At 37.3% G+C, this 13,082-nt stretch overlaps 1 protein-coding gene across 1 annotated transcript in view; it reads right to left on the bottom strand.

Moving 5' to 3' along the window:
* ANGPT1 (angiopoietin 1) overlaps nucleotides 1–13,082 on the bottom strand; it is a 151,701-nt gene that overhangs the window by 47,726 nt on the left and 90,893 nt on the right. Inside the window, exons 5-6 of the mRNA XM_036406337.2 lie at nucleotides 8,694–8,821; nucleotides 3,195–3,296 (exon numbers count right to left, since the gene is read on the bottom strand). Of these exons, the coding sequence (XP_036262230.1) occupies nucleotides 3,195–3,296; nucleotides 8,694–8,821 (230 nt within the window). The remainder of the gene's footprint in view (nucleotides 1–3,194; nucleotides 3,297–8,693; nucleotides 8,822–13,082) is intronic.

Below are 13,082 nucleotides of genomic sequence, written 5' to 3'. Positions count from 1 at the left end.
CCCTTCTAAAGGGTCTTGGGTTTGCAGATGGCGAGCAATAATTTTTAAGCGATATTCCCCTCTAGAGATCAAAATTCTTAGTAGTGTTTTACATTTACATTTACTCAGGCAAGAAAATAGGAAAAATCCTTGAAATTTGCTTCAGGGTGATCTCACCTGCCATTAAAGAAATTATTTGTTATTCCACTTCAATTTTCTCTGATAAGCAACAAACAGTATAACAGAAAATGCATTGCAAAATGCAAAAGAACAGATGTAGTAGATACTGATAAGGAAAGGATGGAAGAATGAACTTATGGGGTTTTCTCTAAATTTATTCCAATTAGTATTGAATGCACAAAACTCAAATGGCCCAAGAGAGTTCTTGGTCAGAAATGAATTCTTAGAAACAAAGGTAAAAATTACACTGCACACCCTAAGACTAACAAGAAAATTGGAGGATACTGGGAACATATACCCCTAAGCAAGAAGATACATAACCAACCTTGCACAACAGTGAATTTGCAGAAAAGGTTATGCACTCATTAGCTGTTGTTTTAGATACAAAAGAAAGTGTTACTTTATTTTCCAGATTGGAGGCTGAATGCAAGTGGAAACAGAGAAAAAAAAACACAGGAGGAAAAATTAGTACCACTATTGCACTATCACCAACTGTATGGCAATTTATGTATGAATGGAGTTATATACTTCCTACTCAAAAGATTTATGGCTACCCTGCCTCTCACTTAACCTGTTTACTGTACTGGTGTCCAGAACTGAAATGCTTCCATGTAAGCTGAAAACACCAGCATGAAACTGCATTAAAGACAAGGAGTGCCTCCCTGCTGTCAGTGACTCCTGTAACCCAGCAGTGCTGTCACCCTTGCAGAGACTGCTCCCTTCCCAAGGAAGCTGCTGTAAGGATCTGTTTAGAGCCAGAGCATATGTGCAGTGGCCTCCTGACACTGTAACAGCCAATAACTTGTGGGGCCTTTAGCAGCAGTGCAGGCTGGTGGCCTGAATTCCTGTCCAGCTCAGAAGCTGGCAAGTACTTGCTTATAGCTTAAAAACTTCAACAGTGTTCCAGATTCCTTTCCAATAAGAACTAAATGCATTGAAAATAAATGAAGCCCAAGAGAATTATGGTTGCTGTTATTATATGATGATATTATTTCTGTTAGCTTTAGGACCCCAGTGAGTTATACGCTCAAGAAGAATATCTTAACAAAATTGGAAATCTCTATCTGAATGATGGGCTGAGAAAACATACATTAAGTTCAACTCCAAAGAAGCCTAAGTGCCATTGTGGTGTTTCCCACACCAGACTACCCAGCTTCCACTGGAAGAACGACCAGGCTGATGTGTCAGGAAGGAGAGGGTTGTGGTCCAACAGACATCACACACCCTCTCTGAACAACCAAAGAATCAAGTTAGTGGCGCTGCTGGCTTCAAGCTCAGATGCTTTCAGGTATCCCAGTAATACAGAAAGTCCACCAGCCTCTACCATTCTGCATTCTACACTTATCAATATATGATAACCACAGAGGGGAGCCTAAGATTGTTACTTTGGTGAAACTGTTCATCGGAGCAGAGCAAGCATGAATCCCATCTTGCTTCATGACATATAGGATAAACTGTCAATAAAAGTCCAAAACAGATCCTTTTTATTTGGTAGAAGAAGTGATCCCTTAGAACACTAAATCATTCCTAAATAGAAGCAAAATTAATTCAGGCTGCTTGAACTAGACAAAACCAACAGAATCTAATCCTGTACAGATCTGCACTATCATGAAGGAAAAGTGGAGGAAAATGACTACATGAAGGGATATATATAAAAACAGGCCACATGGGAAAACTTTACAAAGGGCTGTATTTATTACACTGCCTAAGAAAATCTCAGGAGATAAAAGCTGAGAAAATCATTAATGTGATATGTATACATTTTAAAAAGTCCATATGTAAGTTGCACATACAAATTCTGATTTCCTCACTAGTAAAACTTGAGGAATCTTCAAATTTTGTTTCCCCAAATTAATTTGATAGTTTATATTTTATTTGACTCTGAACCAAAATCGAGTAAAACAGTTTTCAAGTTTTCTGCTAAATTAAAATAATATCAATTTGAATATAAATTTCTAAATATTTAACTCTATTTATTCTCTAAATAGAGGATGTAATCTATTTCATAATATATATTGACTAAAGTGATGTTAAAATGAAAAGAATATTTCAAATAGAGTTAAATAATTAGAAATTAGAAATCCAAAACAGCAGCAGTCTGACCCAGGTAATTATTCATATTTTCAAGCAATATTGAAAATAAAGCACCAATAGAATCCAAAATTAGATTTTGGTTCAATAATATAATATTTTCTTTATTTCTGAAATTGTAAGTTCTACTACAGAACTTTTTCCCATAGAAATTTTTACAGATTTTTAAATGCTTTTATTTTTAAACATTGAAAATTCTCTTTTCATTAGTGTTTTTGAAAACTGTAAAAAAACCCCTTTTCTCTGCCAGGCTGATAACACAGTGCTGAAAACTTCACTAGGAGTGTCATTGAAATCCAAGCCAGCCCTCAGAGACTCAGAGAATGGAGCTCCATCAGAAAGTTTGATCAGGCAGAGAATGAAAAAAAGTAACAAGTTATTTAGATTGGAGTAAAATTTTTTAGAGTTGGCAAAGGGAAAATAGCCTGCTTGAAGTCATGTCATCTTTAATTTGTTAAGTTGTTTATTTTCTTGTAATCCTATTTGAAGTATCAACATTTCCAGTACATTAACTTGATTGGCAGAGGTGCTGTATGACTTGGGATAAACCCCAGTAAAAATTTTTATTCCTATCTGCTCCAAATTCTGAATGAGTTACTCTCAGCTGAAAAGATCCATGCCTTAGAAACATCATCACATGTCTTCTACCTCTGAACATCACATCAAGTCAAATTTCAGAGACAGACAGCAGTGTTCTGGTCTTATCTAATTTTAATCTCAACAACTGATCTGAGAGAAACTCTAAATCAGGGGAAATAATACTCAAGTAACTGAGTAAAACTTATTTTCAAAAGTAACAGACATGATGAAAGGTAGTTCATAAAAGACTGCAGGACCATACCACATCACTATAGGAGGAATCATTTGTTTAGGTCAATAAGAAGTAGTATTTGAAATCTGACACTTGTATGAATTGTACAGCTATTGCATGTTTTTCACCTCACCATTTTGTATTCTTTCCAGCTTTTCTGAAAATCCAGACTTCCATCTTCTCGGTGTTGTATAACTGTCCATCCTCCTCCAGCAATTTCCATATTGCAAAAGACCTACAACAGTAAATAAAAAAGAAAAATTTAAAAACCCAAACAAAAAATAAAACAAGTTTGCATTGAAATTCTGTCATCTTGTGGGGGGGAGGAAGTATTTGTGAATAACAGTAAGGAACTGTGTTTTCCTATGCACTCATGTTCTATTCCCTCAATGACATCCTCAGTCATTTGGTAGCAAACAATTCTCTCATTCTGTTTGGTGTAATTCTTCCAGCAATGTCTCCTTTCAGTACATCACCAAGAATATCTCCCAGTCATCCCCTTCTACTTCTTCAGCTTTCCCCTTCACATTCCCTCCATGCTCTTTTTTCTATTTTCTCTGCAGTGCCCCTGAAACCACTCCCTTCCTCTTAATAAACAAGAGTACTTCTTCCAGTGATAATAATGCTTCATGTGGCTTTTAGCAGAGTGTCATTTGGCCTCAGAGAGAATCTTGAAAATTGTTGCAGAAAACACTCATCCTAGGAGTCTGAAATGTATCACAAATGAAGTTATTCTGTTTTCCTTTGAACTGTAATATTACCTACAGTGTTCCAGGCAGTGTCCCAAAATGGGACAGGTGACCTCAGAGCAAGCTACCTTATAAGACAGAATGTAGGTAGAAACAGGCTCAAGAGATGAGGTCTGTGAGACAAGGTCAGAAGTTCAGATACATACTCAATATGTAATATCATACCCTGTCACCACTGCACTAAGAAAATTATAACCTAGATACTGAAGATTCTGTGTATAAAGGAGAGTGAAACAATTTGACAATATTGTTGACCCTTGATATTAGAATATTGTGTAGACTGAAATCTGATATCAATCTTAAATAATCCATATAATGACAAAAATTAATATTAACTTTTATTCACTTTTTCATTATCCTTCAAAAAATACAGAAGATAAACTATGAAAAAATTAAAATTCTGCTTGTGCATTTGCTTTCCTTAATATGTGACAAGCAGTAGTAATTTTTGTTCCTGTTTTTCTAGGACACTTGATTTTAAGATCTAAATTTCTTAGGGCTACTCATTCAAGCAAATTTTCCTGATTTCATTCCCCTGGACTCTTCCATGCCATATTGATGCACTTATCCTAAATTTCATTTGTCTGTGCTTTTAAAAGCTGCATTCTGCCCTTTAAGTAAAAATTCAGTAAGTAAGAGTGTTGAAGAGGTTTAGCTTTTGGCACTCACATGAGCAAGAGTCAACCCATTAAGCACTGGTTGGCAATTTAAAGCTTTATATTGCTTTGACAAATTGGAGGTTACTATCCAACACAGTTAAATAAAAATTTGTCCTGCAGTTGACTAGAGGACCATATTCTACCCTCAAGAAAAGTCATTCTAAATTTCTCCAACTCTTAGGAGCTGTCATAGTAACAATATGCAAGTATTTTTGTTTTAATTTGGATCAGCCATGCCAAGTGAAGTCCCTGTGAAAGTGCAGGAAGGAAATAGAATACCAGGACAAACATGAACTTCATTCAGGGTAACCGCAAGAAAACCCACAATTTTCTAGACAAATATTTTGGCCCTATTCCTTCTTTAGGGAAGCCACTGTGAGTCAAAACATTTATCTACAGGATTTTATGTCTTTAGTCTGATTTACGGTGAGAACTTCTAAAAGATGGATTTACTTTCCTTGTAAGTCTTTCAAGCTCCCATGAATCCACTGCCAATTTTTAAAGCAGTAAATCCTCAACTGTATTAAGACTACTCATTCTAAAGATGCATGCAAATTTTGGGATTTTCATAGTACAATATAATGAATTACCTATAAAAAGACTGAAGTGTTCTGAATAATATATCAAATTGAAAGAGAAAATGGCACAGTGAAAAAAAGACTTGCCAGCAGCACATTTTTCACTTGCCATCATTGTATGGTCTGGCACTTTCCACAGTGGTAGACACGAACACCTGCCCATATCAACAGGAGTTCCATGGTGATTGTAGATGTTACTGTGCATAGCTTTAGCCTTGTCTGTCCCAGAAAAGATCAAGGCACTCAGCCATTTAACACCACTTAATTTGTTCTGATACTTAACCGTCTATTAGAAAAGAAAAGGATGAAAAAAGTGACTGAATTTGTATGCATTCTAGTTTCTGATTTTATAATTCATAAAATAACCTTAGAATAAAAAGACCATCCAAAATATTGCACTCTTGCTCTTCCTTAAATGCATGGGTAAAAATTCTCAAGCTCCTAAAAGGAAAATATGGGATTATTTCTACTTCTTTTATCTTTATGGACTAAATTATTAAAACTTTTATAATTATCATTCAGTGATGAGCTCAATTTTAAAGTAAATGGAAGATGTGAAATTTCTACAAATTTCATTTTAAGTGCATGCACACCAAGACCCCACAAATCTACCTCATGGCATGGAGCAACAAGTTCAAGACCAGACCTTTGAGATGCAGGGAATGTGTCTGTGCTCTGCAGAAACAGTCTGATGACCACCATGTTGGAGGATAGCTTGCACAGTACAGGGGGATAACCTACATATAATGGGTTAAAATTCTGCCAGATAGGCTCAGAGAGAGCATCAGTGCCAAATCAGTGGGAGTCCACAAGAGGAAAGTAAAGGGGGAGGAGTGAAGAGCACAGCCCCAGCAATTGCTTTTGCAGAACCATGAGGACACAGACCCAGGAGCCCAGCACAGGGGTGGATAACATTGCATTTTCAGTGTGGGGCACCCAGAGGACGGTGAGAGCCACGTTTGTGGGGGCATTAGGGGAGACAGGGGGACAGCCAATGCATTGATGCAAGTGCACATGCAGAGCTCCTGCTTGCAGTCAGACCAATCACACCTGGCCTACTTTGGCTCCCAAAGGTGGCTTGGCTCTTGCAACTCCAAAATGGGGACGACCTTACTTTCACTGCTCCCTTGCTCATCAGAAGCTTTGCTTCCTCTCTAGCTCACCCTGACTTTGCTGGGGACTGAGAGGATTCTTCTTGCCTTTTCTTTCCCTCGAAGTAATCATTATCAGGCACTGCACATATATTCATCAGAGTAAGTCAATTAATTACCTTAATGATTTAATTCTATCTTTTTCTCTTTCTATATAAAAATATGGAATATTAAGATCCTTTTAAACAGATATGAAACACTAATTTTGATCAAGGACTTGAAGGTTAATGAGCTATATTAATGAACTGCTGAAGCTAGGAACAAGAAACAAAAATTGCAGTCTAAAGCATATGTGAGAATATAAAAATGAGATATGTTAATGGCATGAAGGATAATTTTTTGTGAATATAAGAATGTGTAACTAACAAAACACTAAAACTGAGAGTAACATTTGTATATATGACAAAGGTATTTTCCATTGAGTATCAGGGTTCTAGTAAGTATCCCTTAGAAAATATAAAATTAAATGAAGGCATATTTTGTAGCCTGATGTATAAAATTGTTATGAATTAGATAGTTGGCTGTGACTGTGAGCAATACAAAAGATAATAATATATTAGGGCTCCTAAAACACACCAGAACTGTGCTTTGCATTGTAGTAATCCAGATAACTCAGCTGGCTTTAAACAAGCAAGTCTGTCTCCATGGAGTACCGATCAGAATATTAGAGCAATCTCATTGTGTCTGCATGGTGCTACCTCTGGGCTAATTAGTGATGGCACAGTGCTGCATTGAAGTGATTTTGAAGCTATCTCAGCTGGAGTTAGTTCAGCTATCTGCACAGCACCACCTTGCAGCTTGTTTAAATGACCTTAATGTCTTAAAAAACACCTGTTAAAGCAATCACACTCCTCACTTGACTAACATGAACATGTCTGGGCTCAGCTCTTGCTGTGTTATTGCTAGGGCAAGACAGAAACAGGTGTATCAGAAATGCCCTCAACACACAGAAACACACACTCCTGCCTTTTCTTGCTAAAACAGAAACCCTCCAGGAAAACTTAATGCAATGGCACCAGCTGAGTTGTGATACCTGTGTTGATTGATAGCAGCATCTGTAACCAGGGATATAGTGGAAACACAGGATGGCTTCCATTGTGTCACTGTCCTTATACTGCCAGCGAAGTGAGTTTGAGGTAAATATACCAGAAGCAAGAGTGTCACAGTGTTTCCAGGTAATCATTGTTTTTAATTGCAGTCCAGCTTCTGGTTATGGTTCATGAGCTTCAGTAAGGCTAAGAAAACTACTGCCAATCGGTACATGTGATTTGGACACAGATGTTACATCTCTTTTTGAGCAGAGCAGTGTCTACAGAATTTCTTTTATCACTCTTGTCCTGCTCAGTAATGCTTTCAGGGATATCTGCCTTTTATGTCATGTCAATTATTTTCTTATTCACATTTTCCAGAATTATGTTGGTCTTGACCCATAAATCTCTCCCACCCCAATTCTACTCATGGCTTAATGAACTCTAATTCCTTGCTAAACTATGACATCTTGATGTTTACAGGCTTCCAGAGGCCTTTTGTAACACCAAACTCCACTTATGAACAAGGTTAGCATATCTTAATATGATTATAATATTACTATAAACAATAATATTGGTATTATTTTTTACAGTCTTTTTATGTTTGCAGAGTCACCATTTTAGTGCAGTAAGAATAAATTCACCAGACAGAAGTGGTTCCCTCCCTCCTGTCTGGCCCACTTTATGGCCACCACTGTATGTCCCAGATAATCAGCCTTTACCCTTGGTGGCTGTTCCAACAGTGCCCTGTCAGAGGGACAGCCAACATTCCTCCACAGACAAGCTGGGTTTAGGTCATCCTCTCATGTTCCTAACCTCAGTTCCTGACTCAGGTACCTTAGCAACAAAAGCCTTGCAAAAAAACTATCTCTTATACAGACCAATGTTTCATTTGCATAAAAGAAACCCCCTCCCAAGTCTCTTTTTTGAGAAGGATGGGATTATACACGCTTCATAATTTCAAGCACTGCTGGCACTCAGCATGTTGTGTTCTTTACAGCCAAACCCGCTTTTCTCTGTCCCCTACACGAGAAGCAGAATTTTTTTAAATCCTTATCTTTAAAAATGACTCATTCTGCTCCTTCTTTTCTTGTGCTACCAGATAATCCCCAAGATCAGCTTCCTCATTATCACACTTTACAAATTCACTTCTAAATTTTATTGCAGATTTATTTGCAGCCATAGTCTGATTCAACTGGGCTTGCCAAGTGGGAGGAAGTGAGTCAACTATTGAGTGTACGTTGGAACTTAGGAAGTATTTTCTGTCAGCGGGAAAGAAGAATGTCTGGCATAATACAGTTAATCATTTTCTCAGTCTATTATACTTTTTAAAGACTAAAGAGAAGACAAGCTTTTTATACCAGTACAATATTTTGTGGAATGATAATTTCGATAAAAGCTCAAAACACTCCTTTCAGTTCAGAGCAATGTCGTATTAACAAACAAGAAAATAAACCCAGTCTTTACCTTTTTAGGATCTGACACGTTGTTAATATAAATAGTGTAGACCCCACTTTTGTTAACACCAGATTGGTATACATCTGCACAGTCTCTGAATGGCTTTTCTTCTTCCTTTTTTGCATTCTTTAGTAAAACTGCAAAACAAAAGACATGATAATAGAAGTTACAACAACAGTCTTAAGCATTTCTGTATCTAGGAAGTCCACTTTTGCACACTACATCACTTTTAAAAATGCACAGTAATAATTGTACTGTGTTTCTTACACAGTTCACACATTTGGCAAATTCTAGTAAAGAACTAGTACAAAGCTTTTGGACAGATGGCAGAAGTCGGCACCAGAGGAAGTCATTATACAAATAGCTAAACAGAGCATCCTGTCTGCTGAGAGGCAACACAGCATATTCTTTCTGAGTGCAAAGCTCTGTGCCCCTTCAGGTGTTGTCTCTGACTAAAGATGTACTCTCAAGGTTGCCAAAGAATGCCCCAGAGATGGCAAATAAAGGTGGAAAAACGTGTCCAGTGTTGTGATCTGACACAGATGCTCACCTAAGACAGCAATGCTGGAAGGAGAGAGTTTGTGCTGTGCATGAAGTAATGACTTTTGAGCAGCATAGGAGCTTGGGGCAAGGCAGATGCTTGCTTAAATTTATTTTTTTTATAGAATAATTTAATTATTTTCCTATCTACATTCATAATGGTTGCTAAATAGAATCAATGAAAAAACAGTGCTACTGAGGTCAGGTGTCTAGAGGCAAGATTTATAGAACTCATTTTGGCTCAGCACAGGGAAACAGTTAATAACACCAGTGCAGATCTTGATCCTGTATATTACAGACAAACCATATATATATATATATGAGTCTGGGCTGAGAAATCAGGAGTGCAAAATGTTGAGAATCCCAGTCTTGAACAACCAGGAAATTCCCTGTAGAAGGAGTAACATCTGAGAGTGTTCTTCACTTTCACAAACAAAAGTAGCATGACCCCACACAATAGTGAAGGATATTATTTTATTTCAGCAACACATATTTTAAGCACATCAGTATTCCCATGGAAATCCATCTGCCTACTCAGATTCTTAAAGTTAAACATGTCCTTAAGTGATGTGCAGGGTTCGGGCCAGCACTTCATTAATCCCTACCATAAGGATACAATCTTTAAGTCTTCCAGACACACTCATCCTCTGGTGAAAGATACTTCTTTTTCATTTTTGGCTTGAAAGTGTGTGAGTTATAGATACAAAAGGGACTACATCTCATTCACTCTGAGTGAAATGGCCTCTGGGCAAAGCTGATGCTGCTGTACAACAGGGCAATGGCCTGGCACACACAGTATGTGGGACTACACAGGCCATAGGTGGTGAGAATAATGCCAAGGGCATGCAGTTGGAAGTACTATCTTCCCTTTGAACACCTCGAAGCAGTATTTTAGGATGGCAAATTCCTGTCAGAGCACTTGGTATCGATACCATTTTACAGATGGGGAAATTGACATAAAAAAAGGTTTAACATTTTACTCAGTCATTCCTTTAAAAGATGAAAATAGAAAATAGTGAAAAATCCAATCCTGATTGTAAGACTACACTGCTCTCTAGATAGGCATTTTGCACAAAAATTATATTATTCTTTCCCTTTTATGTGTGTTCATATTATTATTTTTAAATTTTATTTTAAGAAACAAAAATCCCTTCTCCCTTTCCATGTATTTGCCTCATGTTTGTTATTTTTATTCAGCACTATCAACAAAAATGAAACCTAATTTATATATTTGCATATGAAATTTGATTAGGAAATCAATAGCTTTGAAACTTAGACATATTTGTAAAAGGTAGTGTTGGCAATGCTGTATATTGCACACTTCCCTGTGAGATGGCAGAGAGTGAGGTCCTTAGCAAGGTGTACATCAATTGTGCACTCTCTCAAAAGTGACATTTTTTAGATAAGACATAGAACTGAGGCCCTCGTGATTTGTGTTAATTAAAGACCTCATGGTACTTTTTGTAAGCAGATGGTGTCAGTATCTGTGTCCAAAGTCCAACCTGAATAACTACTTGGGGCTGGAGCCAAAGCCTAGAGGAGTTACAACAAAGCCTCTCATTGATTTCAGAGGGCCTTAGAATAGATCCATGCTTTCTGGCCTGGATTTCTCTAATGCTGTTGTTTCAACTGGAGACATCAGTCTCTCCTGTCTCAAAATTATATTTAGTGGTGCAGAGGCACTGCTCATTTCCTTCAGTCTTAAAACACTTATATTTTATTAGCTGTACGCAGCAAGATTATCTTACCTCTTATGTGAGTGTTATACACACATTGAAAACCACTTGGAAATAACCATTAAGATTCAATAAAGGAAATTTGAATTTGGGTCCTTTCTAGCTGAAACTTAGACAAAAGAAATCATGAGTATGTTTTAAAGTTTATATCATTAAGATTTTAAACAAGGTAAGATTTTAATATCAGAGCTAATAGCTTTGGTAACTTTCTAAAGAGATGGATCTCTAGGAATTGTCCTTAGAAATAAATTATCATGCTTAAGACTAAAAGAAACACAGTAAAAAGGATGTTTGTGTGAGAGATGAAGTTGGAAAAGACAGATAAATGTCATAGATATGGCCATCATTCCTCTTAGACAGCTGCAGTAGCAGAGATCACACAGAGAGTAAACATATAATTTCCTAAAAACTAAGCAATCCAATACCTGTTTGGGGTTTTATTCCACTGTAGCCAGGAGAAGATGGCTTTCCTTGAGTGCCTCTCACTCCTTTCTCAGGAGCTGGTGCTCCCACTGGAAGAAAAGCCCAGCTCCTTCACAAGGACCTATACTATTACAGATTCCAGCGCAGTATATTAAGCATGACTAGCCAAAGTTTAGGTTTTCTTAATATATCACACTGTAATTTGCAAAACCAGCCCAAACTTGACAGAAAATTAATACTCAGGAATGTTACTGGTAATGTGCTTTTAGCATAAAATATGTTTTCTCTAAGGTTTGCTGTTGTTTTCCTAACTTAATATTCCATAAAGTTTCCAAACTACTTCTATGTACTCTAACTCCTGACTATTTTTTTCTACAACATTACATAGACCTTGAATCCTTTATAGTAAAGTCCCTGAATGATGTATTGGCTCACATATGGTAGATGTGTAAGTACATTTTTTTTAAAAGTAAGAAAGTTCAAGTAAGTTAGTTCTAAAACAAAATATGTAACCAATAAATTCCTTATTCAGCTTCAAGATATTGACTTTACACAAACTTCTAATGTTTGTTTAGCTGTTTTCATATACAATGCTTATGGTAGAGTTTTATGTATCTGAAGAAAAAGATAAGTCTATGTCAAGAAAAATAATATTATCATTTTTTAAACCGGAATGCTTAGCCAAGATTTGGAACCTGGGAGGGTTTTCTGATTGCCTTCTCTGGATGAATAAATTGGTCATGCTCCTTTAAAGCAATGGTGCCTGTGTGGAAAGCCCTGTTTTTCTGAACAGAAGGAGAACCAACAATAATTTTTTCACTGCACTTCCAAAAGTCTTCTGGGTAATTTTTAGCCCAATAACTTTCTCCTTGGGCTATGTTATCTGTTTTCCCCTACTTGATGGCAATTATTTCTTTCAGTTATCAGTCCTTCAGTTGTTCCTTTTCCTCAGTGCCCTGGATGATGAGTGGAGTCCAGACAGTACAGGAAGTGTCATCCATAACTGCCAAGGCCCTGTGGATGATGAACAGGAACCCAGATCAATGAGGTCTCTGCTAACTCATGGGCTGTGCAGCACTGTCAGAACCCAGAAAATTCCTCTGACTGCCCTGGAGGACTTGAGACCCCAGCGGGGGGCACAGAGACCTTGACATGGAGTCAAAGACACCTGTGCCTTCGATTTTAACCCATGGAAACAATTACCAGCTTTGTGCGAGGAGTTACAAGCCACAAGGGTTTGAATAGAATGATAGTGAATTTATCACAGGGTGAAAAAGTAGAATTTTGGGGTTTTTAGAATGGAGGTTCAGGAGGCAAGATGGAGGAATCTGGGCCTATCCTGTCTTTCTCCTTCTTCTTCTTGTCCTACATCTTCTGCTGTGATGGTGGCACTTTTAGATTGGTTTAGGGTAGAGACTGACTGTCTAACATAAGTGATAGGCATTGGAAAATTATTGTCAATAAAGTACAAGTAGTTTTTAGTATAAAAAAATAACACCGTCCTGAGAGCAGTCAGTGTGCCTCAACCTGACCTGCTGGACAGACCTCCACAGGTCCAAAAAGGTATGTATTAGATAAGAGAAAATAAACAACCTTGAAAACCAAGGTTGAATGGTTTGAATCTCGACTTCTTCCTCAAGAGTGGGGCTGGGAAAAAGGACTTTTTAATACCTCGGGAGCCATTATGGCAACAACAACT

Source organism: Molothrus ater, chromosome 1, assembly GCF_012460135.2.
Source record: "Molothrus ater isolate BHLD 08-10-18 breed brown headed cowbird chromosome 1, BPBGC_Mater_1.1, whole genome shotgun sequence".
In the NCBI taxonomy this organism is placed as follows: domain Eukaryota; kingdom Metazoa; phylum Chordata; class Aves; order Passeriformes; family Icteridae; genus Molothrus; species Molothrus ater.
This window is presented reverse-complemented; position numbering and strand designations above follow the sequence as displayed.